Source organism: Caloenas nicobarica, chromosome 23 (genome assembly GCF_036013445.1).
Source record: "Caloenas nicobarica isolate bCalNic1 chromosome 23, bCalNic1.hap1, whole genome shotgun sequence".
Classification (NCBI taxonomy): domain Eukaryota; kingdom Metazoa; phylum Chordata; class Aves; order Columbiformes; family Columbidae; genus Caloenas; species Caloenas nicobarica.
Window position 1 is genome coordinate 6,489,682 of NC_088267.1, and position 27,511 is coordinate 6,517,192.

Sequence of the window (27,511 nt, forward strand, 5' to 3'; positions counted from 1 at the left end):
CGGATTCCCCGTGGCCAGAAATGTTGGTCGTGCCCTTTGCCGTGGTTGCCGAGCGGATGGAGCCGAAGCCTCGTGCTGGGAGCTGAGATCTCGGGCTGGTCGCCCCTTTGGCCCCAGACTGTTGCTTTTCTCAGTCAAGCAGCAAATATTGATTGTGAGGTGGGTGTGGGGGACTACGGTGGGTCCATGGATTCCCTGACGGAGGGCGTGCGAACAGAAATTAGCCTTGAAGATATTAAGGCCTACCCGTGAGAAAGATGGGAGTAGAGGAGCATCTGGAGATACGAAGGTGTACCCGTGAGAGAGAAGGGAGTAAAAGAGTTAACACTGATGACAGCAAAATTAGCCCATGAGATGTTACTACTGTAACTTGTAACCAATAGCAAAAAAACCACTCGAGCTGGTAAAGACTATATAAAAAGGCGTTTGTGGCAATAAATGGAGACTGCTGTTTGTACAGAAGAACTTCGTCTATGTCGTTTGTCCGTCTCAACCGCGACAGGCGGGGGTGTCGGGGTGCAGCAGAGCCAGGGGACCGTCCTCCCACACCTGGTGTCACAGGGGACGCCACTGCCCGCAGGGATGTCAGAGAACAGGCTGAAGCACTGACTATAGAAAATAAAGACTTTATTCTTTTTTTTCCAGTTTGTAAGACAGTTCTCATTACACAGACCACGAAGGGGCGAAGGCTCTGCAGCGGCAGCACCGGGGGTCGGTACCACAGCTTGGGGTCCTGCTGCTCCCCCCAGCCCCGACACCTGCCCCAGCTGTCAGCAGTGGATCGGGGGGCTATTTTAAAGCCCCCAGGGCTGCGGTGAACCGGTGACACCCCAGCGACTGTCACTCAGGCACTGGGGTTTGTCATCAGGTCAGGGGGAGCAGGAGAGCACGGGGACAGATGCAAATCAGCGCTTGGACAGAGATGCTGTTCCTGCCACACGAGCCAGGAAACGTCATAAATTCAACCAGCAGAGATAAAAAATAAAATAGCCAGGCCAACCTTTATTAAACAAACACAGAAACGTACCATCAACCTCCTGTTATAAAAGTACTTTACATACATTCAAGGAGACATCGTATAAATATCAGTACGAAATGCCACTGGCTGCAAGAGTCCCAATTTTGCCGACGTCTTAAAAATTTCCTTAAAACGTTTGAAAGTAAACGAAGACGAAGCGAAGCCGGTACCATGGGTGCAGCACCCGCTGGGGGTGTCCGGGCGCAACCCGTCCAGCTGCCGTGGGTGTTCGTGAAGCAAAGGGGCCGGTGGTGGGAGGTTTAAGGCACAGGTTTGAATCCCAAAGTTCAGCCGGCCGGGGTACAAGACGTGCTCCGAATGGGCTGTTTGACAGGGACACCAAGACCTTTCGATGGGCTGAGAGATGTTCAGGATCCAGCACAGAACACACCTGAGATGGAAGAACATCCCCCGTGGGCTCCTGCGTCTCTTCAAACCCCTCGCCGAGCAGCACAAAGATCCCTCGACCGAGCTGTGCGGTGACACTACGGCAGGAATCAGCTCGTCGGACTTTTCTAACGGGGTGAGAGGTCGCGCTGCTCACGGGCAGCGGCTTCTACGCAGAGGACAGAGGAAATTAAGTTCCTCTTAACAAGGGTTTTGTTTCTAACTATGTCATCAGGCTAACGCAAAGAACACAAGAAAATCAAATTTGATTCTACTAAAAGGAACTTACTCTCCCAAACGGAGGCAGGAAAGCGGAGGTGAGGCTAATAACCAGACCCTTCTTTGTAACATTTGAGAGGATTCAGTTCTGTCAAACTGTTCCTAAGTCAAGACGAGGGCTCTTCACATCTGCAGCAGCGTCGTGCTGGATCTCTTGTTCACAGGTAGGGAAAATCGGTGGGATCTCCGGCCTGGGGAGCTGGAATCCAATGATCTCCTGCTTGGTAACAGGGCTTGTGCACACATGAAGCCACCGGGATCAACTCAGAACACCCACATTTCCTCTATGAGAAAAAATTCCCTTAACTTGCTATTTTCCAGTAATCCCACGTTGAGGAAATAACATAAAGACATCGTAATAAATTAACTGCTTTGAACACCCAGGGAAGGAGAGAGGATGCGTTTCACAGCAATAGAGGTATTTTTGACATTTTCATTAGTATTTCCTATGAAAAAAAACTCCAAACAACATAGCTCTTTTCGGCTTGGCGAAACAAAGGATGTTCAGCTCTGCCATCAGTGTTTTTTCTATAAAAATAAGGTTTTGTGTTTACTTGGGTTCTACGGCTAGGTTGAATAGAAAGGAGAAGGCTCTTACAAACACTCCTGCTGTTGTATCACCTTCTCCAGCTCCAGCTCTGCGGAGTCTTGTGCTTCTTTATACAACACCTCGTGTGCTCCTTGGAAACCATCCGCTGTCGTGTTCTACTGTACGGTTTGCATTATGTGTGTTTTCTTCATCGAGCTGAAAAGCGAGTCCCCAAACGTACGAGATTTCTGGTTCCCGGGCGGTGCAGAGCGATTTGCTCCGGCTCCTCACAGGAAATCTAACTCGAGGGCTTGGTGAAGGGACACGAGGTCTGCGTGATTCGTGATCCTCCAAAAGGGCATGTTGTGCTGGAACAGAGAGACGACAAAGTTGGGTTTAGGGCGTGACTTTAGGGCTGGAAGCGCTCAGGGCGCACCATGGTACGGGGGTGACAGCACAGCCTGTTCGGAAGGACCTCAGGCACATGCACATCGGGATCTGAAGCCCGACGTGCGCAGGTGTTTACGATGGGTCAGCACTGACTATCAGCTCCCGCTTCACCCACAAAAGCCTTTCCAGGGCTCCAGAGGATCTGCGGAGGTGACAATCTCGCACGGGGCAGCCCGCAGAGGTGATGTCCCGGCAGCAATCTCTGCATTTCACTGCCTTTCATTAGCGCAACTCAATGACCTGTTCAGGGCTGCCCAAATCAATCGAGATATTTGCTCTGTGTTTGCAATTCAGACTAATTGTAGATAGATCTGACTGCTGGCAACTGAGTCCTGACTTCAGAGAAATTGTGTTATCCCACCTGATGGCTGCATGACACGCTACATCGAGATCCTGTTTTATTATAGCAATCCTATGTAAAACAAACTTTAAACCCCAAAGAGCCAGGAAACTCCCCATCTTCGTGCAGTGAAGATCTCTCGCATCGAAGGCCAAACTTCCCCCTGGCTGTCTCAGCAGAGTTGCAAACCCACCTGCTTCGCCGCGACCTCTTCGTCCCGCCCGTCTCCAATCACCACGTAGGTGACTTTCTTCCCGAATCGCGACACGATCCTCTCGAAACAGCTCTCTTTACCTGCCAAAAGACAACTCCGCCTTAGGCAGACGGTAACAGAAGCCTGGCAGGTCCCCTCTTCCCAGTACAGAAACATTTTTGTCTTACTGGGAAGGGGATAACACCCAGTTGAGCTCCTGAGGCCTGAAGCCACCACTTTCACACTATCTGGAATTATATTTCCTGTGTAAAAATCCACAGCAGACACCTCAGCACAAGCCCTTACCTATTTTTGTAGCACTATAAATGTTTTCGATGGGAAACACCTCGCCCAATCCGTACAGGAGGACTTTGGCAAGAGCTGGCACCAGCTGGGTGGTCGTGATCAGGATGTTCACACAGTTTTTTCTAAAACAAGAAGAAAAACACTTGTAAAAGCACATCTATGGACAGCGGTGCTGCTCTGGGCAGCTTGCTCAGCTTCCTAAAGTGCCACGTGCTTTGTTGTCCTGCTTTCAAGAGGCTTCTTAGGTCATTTGTGGGATTTGTTTCTCTGCTTTTTGTTTTCAACATAAATTCTTTGGCAGAAATGCAATTTTGTGAGCATAGGGGACCTTCCTAACATGAGGTGATGAAGGAGAAAAATACCAAAGGGCGCTCAGGAGTTTATTCACTTTGCTTCCCAGTACCTCTGACAAACAGCAGCGGTATCACACATGGAGACTGCTCTAAGCGAGAGAAAGGGCTGAAAAAGCAATGTCCACATTTCCAGTTTCCGTACCTGGACTGTATGAGTAGCAGGGACTTTAACGCAGTTTCCAGCCAGGAATCCGTTAGCACTTCGATATCGGTCCTTAGTCGCTGCAGAGCTTCCCTCTTTTGCGGGCTGAGAAGGCCTGGAAGGAAAACAACACGAATTTTCCCAGCTGAATGAGGAAGGTCCGACGCAGAAAGAGCCAGCGCTTCATTAAGAGCTGCCTGTTCTGCAATAAAGGAGGAAAACAGCTTCAAGTTGTGCCAAGTTGGATCTCGGGAACTCTTTCTTCATGGAAAGGGTTGTGAAGCACTAGAACAGGCTGCCCAGGGCAGTGGTGGAGTCACCATCCCTGGAGGGCTTGAACAGACGCGGAGATGAGGTTCTTAGGGTGGTTTAGTGTTAGATTTAGGTTACGGTTGGACTCTGTGATCTTAAGGGTCTCTTCCAACAGAAATGATTCTGTGATTCTGTGAAATAACACAGTACTGAGGGCATCTGAGACAACAGGAGAAACCAGCTTCCAGTGACACAGATGAGCCCAGACATCCATCTGTGAACAGCTGGTTTTTAGAAAATATGTCCAAGAAAACATTCTATTAAGGGTTTTTTTTGCGTAGGTAAAGGGTATCCAAGCCCCAAACCCACCAGGCCGAGTCATCCTGCTGAGCTGCTCCAGCATCACCCCTTCCCAGGGATGTCAATGCCAAGATTCAGGCTAAACAGAAAATGTATTAGCAAAGGGACACTGCATCAAAATTTCCTCTTAAATGCAGGATCGATCGACCATTCTCATCCACATAATAAATCACAGCCTGCAACTGGCATGGCATTCACTTTTGGAAGACATTACCCTCTTAGATTCCATGGAGATTGGGTCCCACTTAGCACAGGGAGAATGTTACTTTATCCAAACGCTCAGGAAAGCAAAAGCTCTGAGGGATGACAGAGCCCGGCACCACAAACCCTGTTTGTGAACACTCACCTCCGACGTTGGTTTTGTATTTATCGTAGATCTCGCGCACCCTGCGGTAGCGGAAGGCCAGTTTTCTCATCCAGTCCACCCCACCCTGGACGCCGACCGACGAGCCGTGATTTGCCGTGCCGCCCGAGCCGCTGAAGCCGTCCGTGGAGAAATTGTAGTTGCTGGTTGGGAAAAGCAGACCTGTTACATGCGCTGCAGCGGCAGAATAATAAGTGAGCTGTATGGCAACGGTTTTACTACTCACAGGCACAGGTCAGTGGATGAGCCCAATTCAAGTTCAATATTAATCATTTAGCTTAAGTAGATGCACGCTAAATGTAATGAATTATTTAGAGATATAAGGTTGTATGATTTTTAATGTACCCTTTGCTTCATGTTACTTGGTAAGCTGGATTTGCTAAAATGTTAAGCTGGAAAGTTCTGCTCGTATATACCAAAAGCAACTACAAACTACGCCGAACACTTGCAAGATAAGGTCCAGTTTGCACTTTGCTGAGAATAAAGGATTTATCCAGACAAAACTACCTGCAAGGTTATGGACAATAAACAATGCCTACAGCTGAACAAAACAAAGGCCCACGTGGAATCAGAGAAGAATATCCAATGAGAAGCAAGAAGACCCCAAAGTGAAATATTTTATTGGACTGAATCATGGCCTGAATGGTCTGTAAAGATATAAAAGGTGGTAGTTTTCTATGCTTGGGTTGGACCTCTGCACAGGTACAATTCCTAAAGTCTTAATGTTTTGTAGGTCTTCAAAGAAATACCACCCAGGACAAAAAAAAAAAACATTTTCCAAGTTTCATCCCCTGCACAATGCTGAGCTCCATCCTCATTGGGGTTGAAAGCCTCCACAAAAACCAGCTCTACGTTTCACGCATTCATCACTACACCACCTTAAATCTTGGCCGTTGTCATCAGACGCCACGTCTTCTATGTGTACTTGGTCACACTCCTGTCAAAGAAAAAAATAAAGTCACGCTGTTGGAATCCAGAAACATCCTGAAATTTTCAGATTAAAGTGTGACATGAAGCAATCCTGTCACATTACTAACCAACGCCTACAGCAATAAGTTAATAAGTTTTGTTTTGTAACTGGCTTTACCATCTTCACAAACTTCACAGCCACAAACGGAAACTCCATTTAAGTTTCTATTTGCATCAACAAAAAGATCTTGTTTTCAGTGATGCACCTACAATTAATTGCTCTCTGTTCATATTTCGCCTTCCTAACCTTTAAACTGGTCCTGTAAATTCTGCAAATTATGTTCATATTCGTGGACTCGTGTCAAAGAAGATGGGTCAGGAAATTTGCTAATTCCAACCATTTGATTCCATATTCTGGAAAACTTCACACCTCGCTGTATAGATTGCGTTGCTGTGTCCATTACTATCTGATAACACAGCACATAATTAAAGCAAAGATTTATATTTGGCTTCCGTGGATTAGTGCAGAACAGTGACGTGGATTTAATTTGGCCAAGAATGCTGCGCACGGTGGAGGACAGTCCCCAAAAACATCGGTCACGTACCTCCAAGTCATTGAAAAACAAGTGAGTATCGGCCACTTCGAAAATCATCTCCTCCATTGACAGGCCTGAGCCGATCACTAGAGTTGGATCCTGGCAAAACAAAAAGAGAAAATGAAATTCATGGTGGTTAAATGCAGAAGTAAATTGCGATAAATCTTTAATCAGTTACGTTGGATGAGGTTTCCCTTGTATATAATTTTCTATTTCCTTTCCCAAAGTTTAACATTTACTTCTGCATAACAGATCTGTTTTTTCTTCCACAGAAGAGAGAGCGGTACCTTGCCATATTTTTGAGCATAAGACCCCGTGAGCAGCGAATGGAAGATGATGATGGTCTCGTCCAGGTCCCAGAGAAACACGCGCTGCATAGGGAATGGAAACAGGTCAGAGCTGAGATATTCCAAGCACTGAGCTATGATGAAGGAGCAAGTTTCAGGGTGCTAATGAACCTTAGAGCCCCACTAGGGTAAAAGTTTACTGGCTGTGATCTGGAGAGCACCAGGTAAACAAGAGAAGAGAAGCTGCTAAATTAATGTGTACTGAGATTAAGTCATAGAAGATGTACCCATCATTAACCAATCAATAAATGCAAAACGAGGGGATATTTCTCAAGTTTTAGATCCTTCTGCATGACAAGAGGGAGACAGAAGATTGAATGATACATTGTTTAGAAGCAGAGTGCTTAGTTTATATTTAACTAATCATTAATAGATGTATTGTATCTAATAATTATGTGAATATAAGCAATGCAAGAGCATCCAGTCTTATGAAGGATGATCCCCAGAGCTAATAAAATAAAAAATGCCGCTTAACAGTATAATTGACTCTGCTGTTAAGTTTATTTCTCCATTTCAGCTGGCGAGGACCTTAGTGTTTATCTGAGACACCTTTGTTATGACAAATAAGAGGGACTGGCTGCCATGGGGAGAGAGTTTCAGCACAGGAGGACTTTGATAAACTGAAGAACTAGGCCAAGAGGAATTAGAAGTTCAACAACTGCAGATTTTGCACGTGCGGTGCATGTCCTGATGTCTCCTCTGCTGATGATTCCAAGTCGTGTTTAAGTGATGCTTGTCAAGCACCACTGAAGAACTCATTTCGGCCAGTTTGCAGATAATGTGGGTCATGGGAATTTCCCAATTATCTCCTTCCATTTCCATAGAGGTAGGAGGAAAGAGGAGGAGTTTTACCACCACACCTGCAGAAAACAAGATTGCCACTCACCTCCAGTTCACTGTCCTGGGAGGAGGAGGGATCTGCTTTCCTCTTCCCCCTGTTCTTCCCAGGGATGTTTTTTCTTGCTTGCTCATCCAACTCTTTACTTGCTGTTGCTCTCGATAACGAAGGACTCGTGGACGCGTCTCCTAGAAGAAAGAAAGAACACAGCTTTCAACGCTCACGTCTCAAACACCAGCTCATAGCGTTTGGCCGCAAAGCTCCTTTGCAAAAGGTTAAGGTGTTATCTTGCTTTATTGACACAATAGTGGTTGAATCACACACAAACCTACAGCTCCACTGGCCTGTCCAAGAATTAGTAAAGAAAAATAGGGTGATCTTAACCCTGGAGAGAGAGATTTGGCCAAGCACCATGGCCATGACTGATGAGGAGCCATTGTGGAGCCTATTAATAGAAAGAATAAAGCATCGTGATTAAAAAAAAATAATTAAAACCAAAAATCAGTGCTTTGATCTGCAGAATATTACAACCATGATGGGAGATACTCTCTGAATCCTTTATAAAAGTTCAGGCAGAAGAGTTAACATCCCAAACGTCGGCCTAACTAGTTCAGAAATAGGCCCAGCACAAGAGACTTGAAAGAGCTTGAATTCGTTCTGGGTCTTCAAGATAAGACATTGCAATTCCTATGAAAATTCATGCAAAATGGTGAACGTGGAAAATTCCTGCGCTGACAAAATTGCACTGAAAACACAGTCACTGGGCCATTCCCTGGCCAGCGCCTTGAAATAACAGGTCAGTTCCCCAGGCTTTTAACATCAAATAAGAACAAATTCTCCCTGTAGTGTTTACCACGGGTGCTCAAGCCCCAGCCGTTACCAGAGGAATGTCTCTGCACCATCCGCGCGGGCACCGCAGCGTTCGGCTTCTCAGCGGGATACGCGGTGGTTTGTAACGTGGCGCTCTCCGCGTTGCCGTCCGCTGGTGCGACGACTCCAAAGCCAGAGCTTGGGTAGCACGTCTGGTACTGGCTTTGGCCGAGGATCGTGTAGGTAGGATATTCCTGTTTGAGGAAAGGGTTCATTACAATAGGTCACTTCTTGCAGAAAACACTCCTCTGCATCCAGTTCAAACATTAATTAATTATGAACAACGTGACAATAACAGGGGAGCGCCAAGTGGACACCACGGCATCAGTTCACTCCGTGTTCTGGAATTCATGCTTTTGTCTTGCGTTTTACTTTCTGATTCCAGATGTACTGACAGCGTCACAGCAGCCTGGACTTGTGACCCAGGTACCCTGGTTTGCATTACTGAAAGAAAATCCTTTTTTTCCCCTTAGAGCTCCAGGCAAGTTTATGTTAATTAAAAAAAATCATAAAAAGCAACAGCACAAGCATACGAGGATTTCTGTGCATCTGCTGCATTTTCCACACTTCTTATATTCTCGTTCTGCAAAGTCATGACACTGAAGGGTTGGTTCCTTTGTACATCTAAATATTCAAAATAGCAATTAACTGCTGATCATTCTCTGTTTACCCACAGCAGGTCACAGCTGCAGAGCTTTTGGACTTTTCTTCTAGCACCGTCAGAACGCATCTCCTGCTTTTCTGGAGCTTTTTGGTTTATTTGTGTACGACCTATTTTCCTTTTCTTGCTGAGGGAGAATCAAAGGCATTCAAAAAACACCTGCCTATAATCCTCCCTATAGGTTTAATTCTCAAAATATTTCTATTTTAGTGATGCAAATATTTGGCTTTCCTTGGTTAGTTTTGAGTAATACGTTAAACAAAGATGCTGCACTTAAAAATAATGTGGAAGGAGTTTTACCTGCGAGATGCTGGCGACCGCTGACGTGGAAATATTGACAACAGTTGAGGACGTAGAGACTGGACTGGCGTTGGTCGTTGATGCTGTAAAATTAAGAATTACAGCATTAAATGCTTCTGGACAAGCACAGGAGACAAGACCAAGCAAAGGTGTGAAATAAGAACTTAATAGACTGGAGCACTCTCCTTATAACAGCCTAAAAAGGGTTGAGGGGTATTTTGAAACCAGTTACATTTCAGTTGAGCTTACAGGGAAGGAGAGCTAGCATATAATTAAAACCAGGACTTCCAAATGCTTCAGAGACTACAACTGTTTGTTGGACGAGATTTTCTGAAATGATTTGTCAATGGCTTGTAGGACAAACTGTTAGAGACGTGGGGTTGTTAGTATGAATTTTAAGATGTTTAATAGTCTTCGTATTGTCGCATTTGGTTCTTCCAAAGCATAGAAGATGCTACCAGAGCATGTTCTGGCAACACAAGTCATTGAGCAGATTTTGTGGTTTCATGTCACTCCACACAGGGACCCTCAAGGATTAGTAAAAACAATGAAATCAGCAGGAACAACATCAGGATGTACCAAACCACGTGCCATCAAGACATCTTTTCTTGTGCTAAATCTTTCTCTGTGCACAAATACAACCAAAAATCACTTGGAGATGCTCAGGCAAAGACTTGCAGAAATCCACAGCATCACCATCACTTTCTGCAAATAACACCCGTGTGGAATTCAGCCCAAGACCGAAGATCTCGAGCTTCTGAAGGCCCAGAGGATTAGACCCCACCATGAACTCTTCCTCAAGGTCCATTGTGTTACAGCAAGCACAGATCCCACCTGGTGAACAGCTCCTGGAAATGGGATGAAAAGATGAAAAGCAAAAGAAATGTATCTTAAAAGAGCAAACAGAGAGTGATTCTCATCTGTAGTGCTCTGAAGAGCTTCTCCGCTGAGATAGAGAACAGAAGCGAAGAAATCAGAGAAAAAAAAAGATTCCAAGTGCCCAGATTCCCTCATCTGAATTTCATTTTTTGTCTGAACTCTGTTTTCCTCCCAACGTTTCTAATTACCCTTTCTCTATACAGTGTTGCACATCAGACCTTTACAAACAGCTCCCACTATAGATTAACCAAGTCTTTCTGCACTGTGGGTCACTCCTTTTACCTGTGACGTACAAAAATGTTTGGCAGAGATGTGCCCAAAGTGACCACTCCACAGCCTCCGGCTTAAAAGACCAGCAAACACAAGTGCTGTGACTCTTTTTCTCTTTTCCGCTCCTTCTCCACTTCCAGCCCTCAGATCTTACATCCTTGCATCCCCTGCCTGATTCATCCCATTCAGTTTTGCTTCGGTCGTTTTCAAAGATGTTTCGACCTGCTCCATGTGCTGGGAAGGGAAATGGTGATTAATACATTTTCTGTTTCACTGGGGCTCAAATACCACATTATTCAATCCAGCATCTACAGCCTGAACCACATCCATGCACTGAAATACGTGTCAGTCGGACAGCAGCATCATCCTGCTACTGGGACTGGAGAGAAAAGGTAAATTTTCAAGAGATAACTAACAAACCAACATTGTCCATCCTTCCAGCGCCTGCTCCCACACCTTCCTTGTACCCCTCAAGTGCTGAGCTGACCCCCATGCTTGCTAATTTAACAATAAGCAAACGCAGCAAATCCAAAAAAAGGAAGAGTTTCCTGCCCGTTTGCAAAGAAGTTCTTAAAAAAAGTGATTCAGGGATTGAGGTGCTCGCTGTGGTCCATCACCGCAAACCTGCCAGGGACACATTGTCCAGAACCATTTCTGACCCCTGGCAATTAAAGCTGGTGCTATAAAACACCATAATTCATTCTGCCAGTGGGAGAGCCTGGAGAAAAGTTACGTTTAAAGGAATGTAGTGTTTCCAGTGTTACAAACAACTGAGCAACCTGGTTCTGAACGCGGCGTCAAGTCGTCTTGGAGCAGGAGGCTGAACTAAAGATCTTCTGAATTATTCGATGAAAATATCGCACAACAAATAGATTAAGAATTCCTGAAGTGCTGCTTAAAAACTACAGAGAAAGAGACGTTTTCACAATTCAGCGTCCAAACATAAACGGCAAAAATCCTGCCTAGCAAAAAGGATCAATTTGTACATATTTGCCATATGCAACATTCCACTACTTACTTCTAAAAATTGCTTTGGGAGCTGGTGAAATCCAGCCCCTGGATTCTTGGATTCCATTTCCAGCAGGTGGAATATTTGCAGGCTAGTTCTGTATTGAGAAATTCACTTTCTAGCAGATCTACCAAGCTGGGAGGGGTGTGTGCGTGTAATACATAGGAGCCATCTACGTCCAGAAGTAATTAAAACTGAACGCGGACACACGCAAAAAGAAAAGAGACCAAGCGTTTAAGCATGCACAAACCAGAACGAACGTGCAAGCCTCTCTATTTTTGCTATCTGGACTCAATTAGGTGGAGAGAGATAAAAACCATGCCAAGTTACCTTCAGCGGAATAAGAATAATGTGCTGGGCTGGGCTGGCTTGTGGTTAACCCTGTAGTGCAGGTAAGAACACTGGGCTGGCTTGTAGATGGAGGCTGAATTAAACCACTTTCGGGTTTCATACCTGGCCACAGTGCACCTGAAGCGGATAAATCGGACCGGTTACAAACAAATATGCTGGGACCCAACGGCATGCTGTAACCTCAGGTTAAGATTTTCGCTTTGTCACAAAAGCAAGGAACAAATCACACACAGAAAATGTTTTATTTCGGCAATAGGACGTGCTGAGTGTCAGGCTGCGCACGCATTAGAGCTGCTGACAAAACTGGCTGGAAAAGAGAGAATTAAAAGCACCAACAAGATGAATTTCCGAAGCTTTCAGCTAAAAATCTGTTAGTGTTGCAGTAAGATTCAGTGCCAAGGAACTGCTTAATCCCTTGGATGTTGGGGCTGAGTTGCAGAGCTCAAAGAAAAGGGAAAAAAACCCAGGATCCAGCTGAAGCAGCTCAGCTCCGGGCTGGATCTTCAGAGCTCTTCACCTTTTGTTTAACCATTTCCAGCCCTCCAGTCAAAGTCAAACATGTTTCTCCCTGGCCTTGGTTAGAAAGCAGGAATTGGCTGAGAGGATCTACTTGAAAACAAGCAGGAGCGCACAAAGCAGAAGGACAAAGGATGTTTGGAGCTGGACACAAAGCTCAGGGCTGGCAGAAAGACCAATCTCCATCGTAAACCCTCAAAAACCGGTACCAAGGTGGCAAAAGCCGCCTGTGGTTTTCCACCTGCTCCAGGACGAGCTCTGAGTTTCTTACCCAGAAGACAAGGGAGACTCTACAGAGCTGGACAAGAGCAGCAGCTCCCAGAACTTGCTCCATGTGTCAGAATTAAATTCTGCAAAGGCTCTTCAATTTATTTACATACCTGACCTCAAACTGCCACCTATAAGTCAAGTTAAGTTGTTCACCCAACTGTACAGCCACGCCAGGATTGTGATTCTTCGACTCTCAAGTTGCACCTCCGTTACTTTTTCAAACCTCTAGTACCGTGATAATTAGCAAACAAAAAGGAAAGACTCATTTAAGAAAGACTGGAGATATATTGCAGAATGAAAGGTATGGGAAACAGAGAGCGGGAGTAGTTTGTTTAGTCTGGGAAGGGAATGGCACAATCTTCAAATAGGCGAGTGGTTTTTAGAGGGGCTGGTAACCAAATGGTTCCTTACGGTGCAAGAAAGACGCCAACTTACAGCCACAGGTGCTCGGCTTGTACATCACTATTCCTATTTTAACGCTTCTTTAATAAATTCTCTCCACACCGCAAGTGTGTCCTGTGCAGAACGATGCACTAAACACCACCAAAAATTATTACAGCACAAGGAGTATTGGCAACAAATACACACTAGAAAGTTACGCAAATCTCTAGAAAATCTCTTTGATGCTGGGAAAACATCTGAGCAATCTGGCCCAGTCCTGCCCTGCTCAATGGAGATTTTGGGAGCAGGAACGATTTGGAGAATTTGCTCTTAAATGTGCGTATTCAGTCCTGTACCCTCCACCTGCCCCTCACACCATCCAACAGGTAGAATTTTACCATTACTAGAAATATGACTTTTAACACCTTCCTAACACTTAAATCCAGACTAAAAATTCACGTCTTTAATACCAGACCTCGAAATCCAAACCAAGACATTTCAGCCACTGATCGCATTCCAGAAGATGCTTAACAGATAAAATTTCCTACGAAGTCAACGGAAAACATCTTCAGAAGGATTTCTATTGCTATGTTCAGAGCATAATGCTGAAGCAGCTAAATACCCCAAATTTCAGAGCCTTTGGGTTAAAAAAAAGTGAAACACACACTCTCAAATGAGATTTGGGAGATCAAACCCTGTTTGATGAAACCTTTGTATCCCAGTGACTACAAATCCACTGTTTTCTTCCTGAGGTTCCCTCAAACACAAGAAAACTCATTTTCATGAATCTCAGGTGTTTATATATATATATATATATATGTGTAAAAAAAAAAAAAGAAAGGTATATAAATCCATTTTACGTATTTCTCGTAAAGAGAATTTGTGCCATATTGCTTTAAACAGAATTAGTAATGTAACTTTTGTCTAATAAAACTGAGCCTCATTGTATCATCTTTTCTACACAATCTTTCATGACAAATCAATTGTGTTGTGATTTATACAAAAGTCCTTGCTCTGGCAGCAAAAGCCACAAACGTCACTGGTTTTGTTCAAAGACATTCGGTTCTTCAGCTAAGGAAAAATTCATCCCTTTACATGTCAAGATATTAAGATTTTAGAGATCAGTACTGTAGGTACCAATCTATGATTTAAATCAGGTGTGTGCTCTCCTATAAACTCTTCAACACACCTGGTTAGTTAAACATTTAATGAGATATAAGATGATAATTGCATGCATTTAGAAGTCTTTGAGAAGTTCTTTCTTACCAAAAGGAGGTAGTCCGTAGGTTTGGGTGGTCTGGGGGTAGATGGTGTAGGGCTGAGACTGCTGGAGCGCTTGGTACTGAGTCTGCCCAGGGTACGGGCTCATGGTTTCCGACACAGGTACAGAAAGGATATGTGCATATGGCCTTATGGAGAAGAAAGAACGAAATTAAAAAAAAAAACCTGTTTACATGACACATCTTTCAGCCTCCAAACCAGAAGACACATGAAAAAATTTCTTTGGGAAGAAGAAACGATACACACTGACACGTACTCTTAGTGTAAAATCCGCTTGTGCGTTAGGCATTTGTGTCCAGTTCGTTTATTCCTCAAATATTGTGGGCATTATTCAACAAGGCACACAGGGCTGCTGTCTTATGATCGTAAGGATAAATTAATTACTCGACAGGGCTCATTTATCCTTACGATCATAAGACAACAGACACTGGAGCCAAAGGGTGACTTATATGAGCTTCAGAAACGAGTATCTGTTGCCAGCAGACATGAAAATGTGAATTACTTCATCACAGAAATGCATGAAGATGCAAAAAGATCGCTTCGGAAATAAGAGTTACGGAGTTTAGTAATAATTGTTTGACTTACTTTGCAGAATACATTTGTGAGGTATAATCGTTTGATGACCTTGGGATGTAATCAGTGCAAGTCATAACTGGAAAAAAAATAGTTCCTATAATTACACAGGTGACTTCAAAACCAAATAACGACAATTAAATATCAGTATGCAGATTTTAATCAAGACATACGATTTACAAAAGTTTTTCAGTGCCTTGAATATTTCTTTCAAAGCAAATTCTCAAAAAATCCCCCCCGATTCAAATGAGCGATGACTTTTTTGACTGTAAATCTGCACAGTACACGGGTTTACCGGTTTGGATCTACAAGCACCATACACAAATTCTTACCCTGTTTCCTCAAAAATAAGACAGGGTCTTATATTAATTTTTGCTCCAAAAGATGCGTTAGGGCTTATTTTCAGGGGCTGTCTTATTTTTCCATGAACAACAATCTACACTTATTCTTGAACCAAAAAAATCAACATTTATTCAAATACAGTCATGTCACCACATTCTGGGATGTCATCATAACTCTCCAAACCCTGAATTCCATCATGAATTTCTTGTGACTCACTTTCCTTTCGAACTGTTGGCCCCGATTTCTCATGTTTAGCAATGGCGCTTTCCTTAAACAAGCACCAGTTAGCAATGGAAAGTTCCATGCTACATATTTTCAATCAAGTTGAGCTGATTTACACTTGTAAATAAGTGCAGGCAAAGGTATTCTGCACAGGAATCTTACTTTTGTAATAACCTCCAGCCCTGTTTTTCCAGAAGAAAGGATAAATTCCACTTCTCACTTACTAAGCAATCTTTTTATTCTCTGCCTCAGTTTCCCCTCCATTTAGCTTGTGCTCGATGAAGCAAATTAACGAGACCAGAAGAAGAAAAGAGGAAAGCCAGTGGGAGCAGAACTCCAGAAGGCACTTACTCTCACTGGACATGGGAAGGTTTGAACCAAGGCTTGAAGATTCAGGTTTCTGATCGCCGACTTCTGCGTTGCTCACGTGACTGGCAGGAAAAACAATGGCAAATTGTTATCACGATGAACTCTTCAATTAACATCCTCAGGCACTGTAACCCCCAGGTTCCACCTTCCTGACCGAGGCAAACTGGTGTGTCACGACACGAAAAGGGGTGATGGTTTTAAAGTAAAGGAGGGAGATTCAGGCTGGACATGAGGAAGGAATTGTTGGCCCTGAGGGTGGTGAGAGCCTGGCCCAGGTTGGCCAGAGAGGTGGTGGCTGAACCATCCCTGGAGACATCCCAGGCCAGGCTGGACGGGGCTCTGAGCAACCTGAGCTGTGCAGATGTCCCTGCTCATGGCAGGGGGGGCACTGGGGGAGCTGGGAAGGTCCAACCCAAACTATTCTGCGATTCTATAACTAGAAATAATAAAACTAGAGCCCACTCATCCCTCCAGAATGGGCTGGAGCTCATCCCAGGACAGGTTCTGCTCATCCCGGGACAGGTCCTGCTTATCCCTGGGACAGGCCCAGCTCATCCCGTGACAGGCTGGGGCTCATCCCAGGATGGGAGGCGCAGTTTTCCTGGGCAGGATGCAGGTAAGGGGGGAATTAGCTGGGTTTGCCCTGGGCTTGGTCAAAAGACAAGTGATTTTCCTTCCTTTGGCCGCTGAGAGGGAGTGAAGCTTAATGAAAATACAACAACCTGGCTTTTCCCCCCCATAAAACCTTTATAAACAAAATCCTTGGAATTTTTTCTCAATGCTAGTAGCTGAACAGGTTTCCATAATAAAGCATGAGGTTTGCAAGAAAATAACATATTTCTATGGGTATTTGTTTCAGGCTATTTGTCTACAATTACTCTTGCTGGAAAAACTGCTGTGAATCTGTGGCAGAGATAGTCAATCTGTGGCTGTTACACGGCGCGTTTGCAAGTAGGTTGAAAGTTGCTCATTTTGATCATGTCTTGTGGAAAATGTAATAGATAAAGGGACGTTTCTCAGCATGCAGCGCCAGCCTGTGCTCCTGCTCCTCAACACACACACAGGCGGCTCTCGGGACGCATCCATCCCAAGTGCTCTTATTCTCCATCATTTACAACTTGATACCAAAGGGACAGTTAGTTGTTTGCTTTTTTTAATTGGGAATTTAATCTCAAAGTATATCGAATATGAAAGTATATTTGCCCTGTCTCTGTGAAAAATAAAACAATCTGCAAGCTTCTAAAATGGACTTATAATGACAAAAGAACATTAATAACTGTTCTATGCTAAAATCAAATTCACATTTATGTACCTCAGGCTTTGTTCTCTGGATTCCTGCATCTTGGCTTTTTTCACCTGCAAAGACAAACACGTTCAGAGACCCGACAAATGAAGTTCTTGGCAGAACTTGTGCACCTGGTTACTGGAGTGTTCGAATACAAAAAGCCTTGCACCGAACTCCAGAGCAAACCGGTGTCACCAGAGGCTCTTCATCTCCAAATGAGTTTTTTACTAATTAGAAAACAAGTACTAAAGCTGCTAAAAAAAAAAAAAAAAAGTGCTAAAACCTGGGCAGGATGACGGGGTGAGTTTCTGCAGCCATTTGAGTGAGATGCGTTTCTGTCCCCTCTCAAGTGACAGAAGCACAGTTTGAAGATTTCTCACACAGGAGAAGTGAATTCACCCTTTTTAAAAATAAGGTGAAAAGGGAGGAAAAAGAGAAGGAAGACAGAAGGGAGGAAAGAGGGAGGGAGGATCTACCTGAGTGATTCAAGTTTCAGCAGTATCGTACTGAGCAATGACAGAGCTGTCTCTAAGGTACAGCTTTACTCCATCTTTTTATTTCACTATCATTTTTGGCCTTATGTTGATTTAAAAAAAATCATTAGCGTCGTGCTAATTATTTAAGGAGAGTCAGGACCTTCCGCTCTCTCTCTCTCGAGCCAGGGGAGTTCAGTTCGGGACGTTTAGTTCAGCGAAAACAAGTTTGTCTTGCTAAGTGTCACTGTATTCAAAATACCACCTCGCTCACTAGTTGTGGTCAATATAGCCGCATATTCTGTCTCAGAATAAGATACTTCAAAGAAATTAAGAAGAAAATCTTCAGCTGAAAACTCCAGAATCTGCTCACAGATTTTTCATGGCTCTCATGCCTTGAAGAATCAAATTTTGTAAAGCCAGTTTTCATGATGTAAGGATGTAAATACAGAAATTTCCTTCTTTAATACACACGTCTAATTCATTTTTAAATCCTACACAATATCTGAAGTTTAAATTATGGGGTTTTTTCTGATTAGTTTCAGGTTTTGTACATATTGACTCAGGCACACGTCGTATCAAGCAATATTTTGAACAACTGAAAATTTACATTTTCATTCCACTTTGTTCCTAAGTCATAAAATTGCATAAATGACATTACAGTGTATTTTCTAACTACTTAGCTGAAGAAAATAAAATTCTCACATTAAAAAGGCACCAAAATCTTTTCAATGGGAACACTACCAAATTTTCTACTTATTCTATTTTTGTGTGCATTTGAAAACGTCTCCAAAATTAAAATAAGCTTCATTCTCTTGGCTATTTCTTCTCGAGTTGGCATCACGTTAAATTCTGCAACATAACATTAATAGAAACTTTTTTGCTTAATTCCTGGGCTGTTGTGTTTTAGATGTACAAATTTTAATTCATATCATACTGTATTAATAATTGCTCTACCCAAAACTTTTGTGACGTGATATTATCGGTTAGTGATAATATGGACAGTAATTATTAGTAATTATTGGGCATAATTTCAAATAGAAATATTAGAGAGTTTAAGCACACAAAACTTTTATTACTATTGCCTGTAGGATTATGGTAAATAAAATGTACAACACATTTTGCTACCAAACAAAATGATTTTTTACATCTAGATAAACATACCTCTAGATAAATATATAAGGTTTACAAGCCTTATTTTACATTATTAATAAAATATTATAAATTAAAAATTTGTGAGATCACCCATTTGGTTTATATGTTGGTTTTTAGGCTTTTTAAGTGGACTTACTGGTTGTTCAGGGAGGTCTTGTGGCTCTTCCATGGGTACGATTTTAATGCTGAAACGCTTCCAATTGTGTATTCCTCGGCCGTCTTCAAAGCCTGGCAAAAAAAAGGTGTTCATAGCTTTATGTACTTTCGGGGGGACTTATCATTGAGGCTATCAGAGAACATTAATTGTTAGATATTCCACCCATAAGCTTTTTAAACTCCTGTTGCCATCTCCTGAGTCAAAGACAAAATTCACATACGGGCAGATTTCATAAACAAGGGATTTAGCTTTAAGCTCCTGCCCTGGTTCCGGCTGGGATGGAGTTCGTTTTCTTCCCAGTGTAGTGCTGGGGTTTGGGTTTAGGATGCGAATAGTGTCGATAACATGTCGATGTTTTCGTTGTTGCCGAGCAGGCAAGGACTTTTCAGCTTCTCATCCTGGCTGGGGGGATGAGGAGCCGGGAGGGGGCACAGCACAAAGGGACATCACACACCATAAACATCATGCTGGGGGTGTATTTTAGGGGAAGGAGGAGGACGGGGACGATGGGAGCGACGGCGTTTGCCTTCCCGAGTCGCCGTCACACGCGGTGCAGCGAGGGCCAAACACCCGCCGTGGGGAGCGGGGAATGAATTCCTTGCTTTGCTTGTGGGGGCAGCTTTTGCTTCACCTTTTATCTCACCCCATGAGTTTTCTCACTTTTACCCTTCCCATTCTGTCCTCCATCCCACGGGGGCGGGTGAGTGAGCGGCTGCGTGGGGCTTAGCTGCTAGCTGGGGTTAAACCAGGACAACTTCAAGATACAGATTTTTCAATGCATGCGGCACATTTTGACATCATTTACTTGTACCGTACTGACTACAGAAGCTTATGTACCAATCGTGATTTTAAAGACACTTTAAATGATCCGGTCTGGTCCACTAGGTCAGTAAACGGCATGATTCAATCTAATCTGTTTTAACTTAAAATATAACGAACACAAACCAAAAAATCAGGACAAGACTGTACAGCTAAATGTATTTACTGTTTATTGCCAAGTTCACAAAACTAGTTTTTTATTTCAATTGCACCCTTCAAAAAGAGAAGTTTGATGAAAATTTCTAGAATAATTTGTATTTAGGAAGCTGAGCAGCATTTAGCATAGAGACCTTGTATACTGTGTCCAAGAGCTGCTATTCCCCAGAGTTTCAGAACCATGAAAAAATTGGAGATTACCTTGGCAACCTGATTAATTTTTTGCAATCTGCTGGGCCAAAGACACAGGCAATTAAAGAAATTAAATACAGCAACTTTGCGTGCTGCGGTTCAACCTATTCCTGCCTCCACAGCCATGGAATTTTGCTGTAAATCTCAGTGGAATTGTGGAAGGCTGTTTACCTGGCTCTGCTTTCTCTACACCTTTCTGTTTTCCCATCCTGTCTGGAGCGCTCAGGCACCTTCACATCATGAAACTGTCCCCGTGCAAAGTGACTGAAGGAGTGAACAGGAAAGACTAGCTGGTGTCCTGAAAAAAACCTGTGATTTCCCCCTCCCGTCCCCTGCCAGACCTACTTAAAGCATCCGCACACGCAGCCGGGCTGCAGCACGGCACCACGTGCCCGCCCAGCACGGGGACGCTGCACAACCTGGAATTATTGCATGTTAACCATGAAAATACAAAGGATTTCTCCCTTATCTGAGGACGGGTAGAGGTCTCACATACCAGGGTGTATCGTATACGCCAGGCTAAAATTTCATTGAGGGCTGGAATATTTTCTGAGGCTGCCTCCCCTAATTAAAGCTACTTACCTGAATTTACAGTAAGTCCCCTCAACAACTCAGGTTCTTTTGAAAAGACCCTATTCACACCACGCAAGAGAAAGTAAACAATACAAAGTCCTGCTGTCACCATTCCGGTTTTTCCTCCAATCGGTTTTATTTTAAATACTAAATAATTAGAAAGACAAAAAGAAGGACGCTGCACAGCCGCTCTGGGCAGCCTGGTCCAGGCTCCGGCACCTCCCAGCAAAGAAGTTTCTCCTCATGTTCAGATGGAGCCTCCTGTGTTTCAGTCTGTGCCCGCTGCCCCTCACCCTGGCGTTGGGCACCACTGGACAGAGTCTGTTCCATCCTCTGACACCCACCCTGAGATATCGATCCCATTGATCAGATCCCTCTCAGCTTCTCTTCTCCAGCTCAACAGCCCCAGCTCTCTCAGTCTCTCCTCATCACAAAGATGCTCCACACCCCTCAGCATCTTTGTGTCCCTCCCTGGACTCTCGCCAGTCATTCCTTGTCCTTCTTAAACTGGGGAGCCCAGCACTGGACCCACAACTGCAGATGTGGCCTCCCCAGGGCAGAGCAGAGGGGGAGGATTCACCTCCCTGACCTGCTGCCCACACTCTTCCTCACACACCCCAGGTACCGTTGGCCTCTTGGCCACAAGGCACGTTGTGGGCTCATGGTCACCCTGTTGCCCACCAAGACTCCCTCGTCCTTCTCTGCAGCTTTGGAGCCTGACGAGCTCTTGCCTGGATGGCAAGTGAAAACTTGACCTCTGGTGGCTTCACATTTTCTTCCAGAGAACACTTCATTCCTCCAGATGTGCATGAGGAAAAGGTTCTTCACCCAGAGGTGCTGGACACCGGAACAGGCTCCCCAGGGAGGTGTCCCGGCCCCAACCTGACAGTGTCCAAGAGGAGACTGGACAACGTCCTCAGACACACGGGGTGACCTGTGGGGTGTCCTGTGCAGGGACAGGAGTTGGACTCGACGATCCTGGTGGTTCCCTTCCAGCTCAGGCCATTCTGTGACTCTATGGTGTGAAATCCATGTAGCACAAGGATACAAAAGGAAACCTAAATTGGCAACTTTGGGTCCTAAAAGTGACCACAACAGAAGAGAGATCAAAGCAGATCTTCACTATCTGCAGTTCCATAGAGTCCAAATTGCTGCAGCTGCACCCAGTCCTGAGCAGCTCGGTCACTTTTCCACCTATAGATCTATTTATATTTACATGTGTGTGAGGTCTGAAAAGCAGACTGTGGTGGTGAGAATATTTCTGTGGGCTTGTGAATGAGAAAACCTGGACGAAACGTAACTAAACGTGCAATGAGCCATCAAACGAGTTGCAGCAATGGAGGAAACATTCAGAAATATGAGCGTTATGTCTCTGAAAACCAGTAATATCCCACACTTTCTTCCTTTATGGGTGGCTTGCTTTATTTACCTGATGAAAACTGTTCTGTAATACGTGACTTCACAGTTCCCGGCCTCCTGCTCTGCACAGGATCACTATGCCAATAATTGCCTATTAAAAGCAGTTTCTTGCACTAAATCCTGCCTTAAAAATCCTAAAACACCAAGTCCAGCTCGGTCAGACTCTCTCGAACTAGATACTGTGGATATAATTCCGCTATTAGCATCAGGTTGGACCACTATTTACTTTCATTCTGCTCTTTTCAAGCCCATCTGCCTTGGCTTTGAACCTAAAATATAAAATTTCAGTTCTTCTCTCAAGCTGCAAACAAAGTCAAGGAGACTGTGATAAAATCAACGAGCAGCAATTACACTGATTAGAAAAAAAAAAAAAGCTGTTTGAATACGGGCTTATATTACTTTAAAATAGCCGCTATTTCCCTAAGAACAAAGCTTTCATTAGGGTAATGAAAATATCTATTAAACAGTTAAAATGTATGTATAATAATGTCATCTATGCAGTTATTTCCACTCTTGACTGACTTGAGGGTCAGCATCTTACCATGAATAGCAACGAAAATAGGAATTAAGCAGCAGAAGAAGAGCAGGACTTGGCCCAGTGGGATGTCCTGGGTCCTTCCCTCTTTAATTTAATTAAAACCATCCAAAGACACAAATACAAAAAGAGAGAAGAGCCACAAACCGACACTACTACGCGCTGCTCAGCTACCAAGTGCTTTTTATTCTGAAGTTCCTTTCCAATTTTATGCTTCCCCGTATCTCAGCGTTCTCGTATCCAACCGTGACGATATTTCACTGGCCGAGCTGCTGAAATATTCCCAACCTGGTGACCCCGCGGCCAAAAAACCTTTGAGATACTTTAAATAAAAGGGAATCGCAACTCTGGTGATGTGCAGAGAAAGTCCAGCTTTCCTCGCGGATTAAGAAATGAAATACTTAATACTGAATAAAAATCTGTAAAAGCTACAGGGAAGGCAGATTATACGCCCCATTTTTAAAGGTATAAGTGGCCGTGACAACACAGTCCTGGAGGATGGAAAAATCAGAGTTTGATTAAAATTTCACAACCTTAAGGGAAAAAAAAATTGTGCGGTATTTACAAAGTAAGAAAATTACGGAAATTCAATGTAGTAATGCAAATATAGTTTTATTCCAAACAATGGCTATTTCATTAATAGTAATTTTGGGGTTATTTTTAAATCTGTGAAAGTTTATAATGTTAGGGCTTCGCTTGAACAATGACACACACAGCTTGGTTCCCCAGTTCTTATGCAATCCTGTTAAATTTGATTTTGAAATGCAGTGGGGAAATTTTTTAATGGGGAAAAGCACTGTTTTCACCAAAGAAAAATGTGGAAATAACAACTTCATCCTTGAGAAAAACAACTCCCGCCGAGCCCAGGAACAAGTTGGCAAGTTCTTCTAGACAGATCCCAACAACAAAGAACTGCTGTTAACCTTTTAGTTACAAAACAAAGCACAGGAATTTATGTGAACGTAAGAAACGTCGATGAACTCCTCTATTCATAAGGATTTGACTTGCACTGAGACTTAATGGGCAGCTCTAAACTTTATTTTCAATAAATTATTACACTAATACTTATCAAAAAGTCATGTGGCTTCCACCACGGAAATTAATCTATAGTTTTATTAGAAACTGTTTCAGGACTCAGATTTTGCCACGATTTTATTAAGAAGGTTGCAACTATGGTAAATTTACTTATTTCTTGTGTTATTTTGCATTAGAGGCAGCCATGGGATTTATCACGGTGCCATCAGTTCTGAGAACATCTGGAGCTATTTGTGTCTTAGCAACAACAGTTGCTGGAGTAACCTGCTCCAAAAAAAATAATGAAAGAATAAAGTACTGGATATTTGAGATTTTTTTACCGGGGGAGGGGTGGAAATAAATAAGAAGTTTAAATGATGGGTGTTCAATGCTTAGTAAGAGCCATTGCTTTTAATTAAGCATACTTATAGAAGCGTAGAATTGTTTCGGTTGGAAAAGACCCTCAGGATCATCGAGTCCAACCATAATCTGACTCTGGCACTGACCCATGTCCCTGAGAACCGTGTCAAAACACGTTTTAAACCCCCCTTGATACCCACCCTGAGATACTGATCCCATTGGTCAGATCCCTCTCAGCTTCTCTTCTCCAGCTCAACAGCCCCAGCTCTCTCAGTCTCTCCTCATCACAAAGATGCTCCACACCCCTCAGCATCTTTGTGTCCCTCCCTGGACTCTCGCCAGTCATTCCTTGTCCTTCTTAGACTGGGGAGCCCAGCACTGGACCCACAACTGCAGATGTGGCCTCCCCAGGGCAGAGCAGAGGGGGAGGATTCACCTCCCTGACCTGCTGCCCACACTCTTCCTCCCAGTTTGGGATCATCAGCGTGTCCGTCCCCAGGGAAGCCAAGGTCCCCGGCCAGCAACAGAGAGGGGCTGAAGTGTTGGTGGAACCAGCGGGATGACACACACCCTCAGGCCAAATGAGAGTCCAAGGAATTAGTACCTTCTTGCTGACCGTATGGAACAGGTAACCTTTGATAAACAACAGTCTGTCATATTTTCCGCTGCCTTTTAGCTCCCAAATCTGTCGACATCAAGAAATTCCCCAAAGGGCTGTCGTTTTTGACTTCAGCCTCTTCCAGCTAATGGAATCTGTCATTTCATTCAGAGATTAGGGAAACTTACTCAACAACTTGGTGCTGTTTCTTCTTCAGCACAAAGTTAAATACTTAAGGTTCTGGAAAACTGCTACACAGACTAATAATTCAGAGAACTGTCAACCTACTTTTGCTGCCTTATTTTAAAATGCAGAGAGCAGTGGTACCATTGACTCACGGGGACCTTTTGGCTTTCCTCAGGTCAGGCAAGTGTATTTTGTAACTTCTTTTTTTCGGTTTTTAAGCCAGAAGGTCGGTCAACATAGCAGCAAGCTTGGCATGAGTGCTAACTACTGGGTAGAAAGAAAAATTTAAAAATACAGTAGAAAAAGACTTAAACCTTGTGTGTCTTTGTAGTTCTCCAGACCACCAGTCAAATGAACGAAGAACAAAAATGTAGTCGCTGTATCTTTGAGTCCTTTTGTCTTCCTGAATATGCATTTTTATCCCCTGATCATCTTAAAACAATCATATTTAGGGAAGAATTTCTAAAGCTCTCTCAAATAGTATAGGGTAAAAAAAACTGTCATAGAAAAGACATTACTATGAGACTGATTTGTGAGATCTTCAAAATGGAATTACATATATAATGGTATGATATTTATAGAAACACGAACCATCGCTCTTTTTGAATCAGAGTTTTGCAGACCCAGTACAGGTTTTAACCAGCATCCATTTTCTGGGAGCACTTTTCAGGACAAAAAGAGCACAGATTTGCAGGGGGGGGAAAAAAAAATCCAACTTTCCTACTTCTAGTAACTAAGAATACAAGCACTGAGTTACCCATGTCCACAATGACATATTATCTGCTTTAAGTCTTGAATCTTCATGCATAACATGACTTGAACACACTACTTGCCTGGCTTTTAATTCAGTATATTTTATCCAGTTTTATGTTTAGTCACATAGAACTATTTTCTGGTATAGAAAAGCTAGGAAATTGCCCATTAATCTGCTGTACTCCAACCTGTTAAAGCAAAACATGGAAATAAATTGTTTTCTAACAGATTCAAAACTCATTCAACATCTGGACATTTCCAGGCCAAAGCTTTGAGAATAAAATCACTATAAATCACTAATGAATCATTACAGGTATTTCAGACATCTGTGATGGGGAGGTGACAGTTTTTCAATCACACAGCCCAACATTCCGGTCACCAAGGTGCCGTAACCGCTGCAGAGGCCGCGGGGAAGAGCTGAGTGGGGAGGTGAAAGGTGCAGAAAGACACGGGGCAGAAATTCTGCTGGTTTGTCAACCGTGAGAGCTGAACCTCAGCCACCCTTTGGAGAACGTACCTGTGTATCATTTGTGTGGCGAAAACCTGACTGCAGAACTGCCCCAGTAAGAAGTATCGCACCATGAGGTGATAAGAAAACACCCAAAATGTGATAGGTACAGGTTGACAGGTCAGTTTTTTGCAGGTTGAGGAAGCCGTTATCTTTATGCGCTTTTAAAAGCAGCTTGTTATGAAAACAGCGATTTGAGGCACGTGAATTGCCATGATTCTCAACAAAACCTATCTTATTCAGTATTATAAATAGAAGATAATCTGCAACAGACAGAACTGAAGGAAACCAAACAATACAGATAACGATAATCATAAAAATCTTATCTTAATCAGCGTGTTTGACTTCTAATTGACTTTTAATTACTCCTTGGAAGTTACTACTCTACAGATTAAGCGCATTGCAGAAGCAGCGCTCACTCCGCACCAAAAGCAAAGTCCACCGAGACTTCTTTGTACAGCCTGAATTACCACAGCTCTGCTGCGCCAAGGACGAGCTCTAGTCTGGAAGCAATTTAGTCGCAACATGCAGCGCAGAAACCAAACTCCATAAAGCTCCAGCAGCTCCGCGGAGCGTTCCCAGAACCAGGGGCGTCCAGAAAAGCCTGTGAGGCCCCACTGACCCACATCCCCCTGGACCCACCTGCACAAGCTCCACTGGGAGTCACTAAACCCACCCGAGGCCTGGGGACTGCGGAGATGTTCCAGTGTCTCCTCGCCAAGCCCGGGCACATCCCCACACCCCGAGCTCCTGTTCCTGCTTCCCCCGCCAGAGCCACGAAGGGGGCCGGTCGGTCGGGGCCTCTCTGGAGGTGCCAGCTCGTTCCCGGCTCTCCCTTCCCAGGCAGCCCCGGCAGCGGCTCCAGGGCCCCGGGAACCCCCCGCTGGGCTCCGGGGGGTCCCGCCCGGCGCCGCCCCGACCGGCGCCGCCTCCTCGGGCCTGCGCTTCGCTTCACACACACCCCGGCTCCGCGGCCGCCGAGCTCAGGCCCGCTGGGCCGCGACCCGAAGCGGGAGGGGCGCCGGGGGCTCCCGCGGGAGAGAAGCGGCCCTGCGCCGCCCTCCCCGGGCACGGAGCGCGGCCGGGCCGCCCTCAGCGGGGCTCTTACCGAGAGGCGGCTCCGGCGCCGGGCCCGGGAGCGCGTCCCGCAGCGGACATGGCAGCGGCGGCTCCTCCCGCCGCAGCGCCGGCCGGAAGCAGCGCGCCGGCGCCGGAAGTGACGCGCGGGCCCGCCGGCGGCGGGTGCCTGAGTGTTGAGGAGTTGTTTCCCCTCTGAAATTAATTCTTTTCCCGTTAGTGGGACAAAACTTGACTGTCACATCTCCCCAGAGTTCACTTGGTGGTTAAAAATAATTAAAAAAAATAAATAAC

General features: G+C 44.4%; 2 protein-coding genes across 6 annotated transcripts in view; both read right to left on the reverse strand.

Annotated features, from left to right (window-relative positions):
- YTHDF2 (YTH N6-methyladenosine RNA binding protein F2) overlaps positions 1–27,511 on the reverse strand; it is a 126,436-nt gene that overhangs the window by 20,554 nt on the left and 78,371 nt on the right. The window lies entirely within an intron of this gene.
- EYA3 (EYA transcriptional coactivator and phosphatase 3) lies at positions 647–27,318 on the reverse strand. 5 transcript variants are annotated; one of them, XR_010607466.1, is made up of 19 exons: positions 27,249–27,318; positions 19,007–19,098; positions 17,270–17,313; positions 15,940–16,019; positions 15,037–15,103; positions 14,437–14,579; positions 11,983–12,120; positions 9,495–9,577; positions 8,544–8,727; positions 7,712–7,851; positions 6,766–6,849; positions 6,488–6,577; positions 5,852–5,910; positions 4,956–5,116; positions 3,998–4,112; positions 3,503–3,624; positions 3,197–3,297; positions 2,283–2,581; positions 647–1,968 (listed from the first exon to the last, which is right to left on the reverse strand). XR_010607466.1 is itself a non-coding variant. In XM_065650434.1 (18 exons), exons 2-18 carry the CDS (start codon positions 19,037–19,039, stop codon positions 2,501–2,503), a joined length of 1,725 nt encoding a protein of 574 aa, XP_065506506.1. In that variant the 5' UTR covers positions 19,040–19,098; positions 27,249–27,318; the 3' UTR covers positions 647–2,500. The 5 variants fall into 5 exon arrangements, 3 of the variants coding, with proteins under 3 accessions (XP_065506506.1, XP_065506508.1, XP_065506509.1); XR_010607465.1 differs by having other exon boundaries at positions 647–1,574; positions 1,695–2,581; XM_065650434.1 differs by having other exon boundaries at positions 647–2,581.

What these genes read in the sequence shown, in the direction of transcription:
- EYA3 (XM_065650434.1), bottom strand. Translation starts at nt 19,039, where the DNA reads ATGGAAGAGCCACAAGACCTCCCTGAACAACCA. An exon ending in CCTTCCCATGTCCAGTGAGA is followed by an intron (nt 15,104 to 15,939) that starts GTAAGTGCCTTC and finishes TTTTTTTTCCAG; the next exon opens with TTATGACTTGCACTGATTAC. An exon ending in CTGCTACTCATACAGTCCAG is followed by an intron (nt 3,625 to 3,997) that starts GTACGGAAACTG and finishes TTCTTGTTTTAG; the next exon opens with AAAAAACTGTGTGAACATCC.